This window comes from Arachis ipaensis, chromosome B04 (genome assembly GCF_000816755.2).
Source record: "Arachis ipaensis cultivar K30076 chromosome B04, Araip1.1, whole genome shotgun sequence".
Lineage (NCBI taxonomy): Eukaryota > Viridiplantae > Streptophyta > Magnoliopsida > Fabales > Fabaceae > Arachis > Arachis ipaensis.
Window position 1 is genome coordinate 115,903,673 of NC_029788.2, and position 2,819 is coordinate 115,906,491.

General features: G+C 32.0%; 2 protein-coding genes across 2 annotated transcripts in view; both read left to right on the forward strand.

The window, feature by feature from the left end:
• On the forward strand, window positions 795-1,289 carry LOC110271583. Its single transcript, XM_021122571.1, has one exon. It carries the CDS (start codon window positions 795-797, stop codon window positions 1,287-1,289), a length of 495 nt encoding a protein of 164 aa, XP_020978230.1.
• Window positions 1,284-2,819, forward strand: part of LOC107637040 — a 7,437-nt gene continuing 5,901 nt past the window's right edge. The window contains exons 1-2 of the mRNA XM_021121691.1: window positions 1,284-1,660; window positions 2,253-2,414. Of these exons, the coding sequence (XP_020977350.1) occupies window positions 1,318-1,660; window positions 2,253-2,414 (505 nt within the window). The 5' untranslated portion in view covers window positions 1,284-1,317. The remainder of the gene's footprint in view (window positions 1,661-2,252; window positions 2,415-2,819) is intronic.

Here is a 2,819-nt window from a genome sequence, read left to right on the forward strand (position 1 = left end):
TTATCTATTATCATTTATTTTAAAAGTAAGATAAAGAAAAAATATAAGAAAAAAAATATTGAATGATAAAAAATTTTACTTTATTTTATATATATAATATTAAGAGTAAAAAATAATTACTCTCTACCCTACCCTCAGCTCTGCACGTGACGCTGACCATAGATACTGCAAAATAATTACTTTCTTTCCGCCCAGCGAGGCAACTACAACTATTAAGTGTGCATTATTACTTTCTGACATCGTTATGTTTTTATTTTTTGATAGTTTTAGATGTTATTTTGTTTATAGTTGGATGTCGTCTTTTCAGAATTTTTAGATGTTAATATTATGTTTTGATTTGTTTTGATATTTTGTTAATTTAAAAAAACATCTTGAACTAAAAAACGAAATATTTAAAATATAATAAAAAATATTTAAAATTAAATAAAAAATTAAAAAAAATAAACCGACAATAGAAAAGAGAAAAGAAATGAAAGAAAGTGAGAGAGTAGTACATGTTTTTTGAATGTAAAATTAGTTTTTAAAATTTAAATATCAGAATTTATTAAAAAATTAAATGTTTGATTGCATGTAGAATTAGTTCCCCAATCTTAAAAAAACTGTCAGGACAAATATTTCTTTTATTGTCCGTATATACAAAATGAATTAATTATTCATTTTTTCTCACTAAACAGTAGAAACATTTTTTTAATCTATCATTTCAAATCATCCACTCTTGATCCCCAAGTCCCCAACTGAATCAGGAATACTTTTGGTAGTTTACCATTTTAATTTTTTTTATGCGAACAAATAATATGGCAGCAGCTACTAATATCAATATTGCTTCAACCGGGATCGTTCTGGAAGCGCTTACAAAAGACAACTACGACAACTGGAGCACTCTGGTGAAAAACTATCTTGTTGGTCAAGGTCTATGGCGTGGTATAGTTGAGGCTGATCAAAATAGTAATAATAATAATAAATCAGAAACGGAAGAATGGATATCGAAGAACGCAAAGGCTTTACACGCCATTCAACTGGCGTGTGGATCAGAGAACCTCTCCAACATAAGAAAATTCGAAAAGGCCAGAGAGGCATGGAACCACTTGAAGATCTCATTCAGCAAAGACGTGAGAGCGTTTCCAGATTCAGATCAAGAACATGGCAGTCACGTTCACAGGCTCCACAGTGCAGTAAAGAGAGGATACTGGAACGACGCGAAATCGTATCAACAGGTACCCGGACTCTATATTCTCCACCGCATCCTCCACGGGAAGGACGGTTCTCCACGTGGCAGTGGCTTCTGGTAAGGAGAGGATCGTGAAGGAGCTAGTTAACATGGGGAACCAGCGGTTGCTGAAGATGCAGGACAAAAGGGGATACACTGCGCTTGCTCTTGTTGCTGAGTTAACGGACAACGTAGCTATGGCGGAGAGGATGGTTGTTAAAGGAGGAGAGGAGTTGCTAACCATAAGGACCAAGCAAGACGATGATGAATATGTTGGTGGTTACATCAACGACTACCAGAATGGTGAGATTCCGGTTCTCATTGCTTCCAAGAAGGGTCACAAAGAAATGACCACGTACCTGTTCTCTAAGACTCCTCCTCCTGTTTTCTTTGAGAAGGGAGGCCGTTATGGAATTATGCTTCTTACGCGATGCATCTATGCAGAAATATTCGGTAAGGTGTTGCAACTTAGTCTCTGTTCGTCTTCCCACATATCCTCTTTCAATCTTCTGGCTTCAAGTGTTCAACAGTCAACAGCGCAACAGCTCTTTTCTTTTCTTTTTTATTGTAATAAAATACAGAGTTGTTTGGTTGTGCATTTTTTCTTTTATAATTAAGAATCGACTATGTTTGATTTTATTATTAGATATAATACAAGTTAATATCTTAGTTATTATTTTAAAATAAAATATTTTTGTGCAAAAAATTATTTAACTTTTTATAAGTTTTTAAAGATAAAAAATGTTAAGTAATTAATATTTTTAACCTTTGTTCTGTATTTAAAGTTTTAAACTAATATTGATTACTTTAAATTTTTTAAATATTGGTTCTAAATTTCTAATATATCATTTGATTTTACTATTTTTGTTTATACAAAGGAGAAGGTTTGTCAATGTGAAACAAAAGCATTTTTTAATTATTTAACATGTATTTTAAATGTGAAATTCCCAGCCTTCATACTAATTACTAAATAAAATATATTATTTTCACCATTATTCTAAATAAAATGTTATTCAGCTTTTTATTACGTTTTCTCTGGGTATAGATGTTGCTGCCTCATTGATCCAACACAGGCTTAGTGGAGAATTGCGAATTGATCCTGAATCAGAATCAGTGGACCTACGGCCCATATATGCACTAGCTCACATGCCTTCTGCATTTCGTAGTGGAAGCCAGCTTGGATTATGGCAGAGATTTATTTATCACTGTGAGTTTAATTTGCCCTTTCCCAGAAAAATTGAATTATTTCCGAAGTGTTGCTCACCTAATAAGTACTTAACTATTTCGTTCAAGCATTGATTGTCATATAATTTTTGTTTTTCATATATAAGTCAACTTTCAACAACTTCTTGTCACATTATTACCTACCTAACATTAGTTGGACATTCATAAGTTGATTATTAATTTTCTTTTCAAAAACGCATGCTGAAATATAAAATAAAAAATATTACGTGTCTAATAACCCAGAAAAATTCCGAAGTGTTGCTCACCTAATAAGTACTTAACTATTTCGTTCAAGCATTGATTGTCATATAATTTTTGTTTTTCATATATAAGTCAACTTTCAACAACTTCTTGTCACATTATTACCTACCTAACATTCCTAACATTA

What these genes read in the sequence shown, in the direction of transcription:
- LOC110271583 (XM_021122571.1), top strand. Translation starts at nt 795, where the DNA reads ATGGCAGCAGCTACTAATATCAATATTGCTTCAACCGGGATCGTTCTG.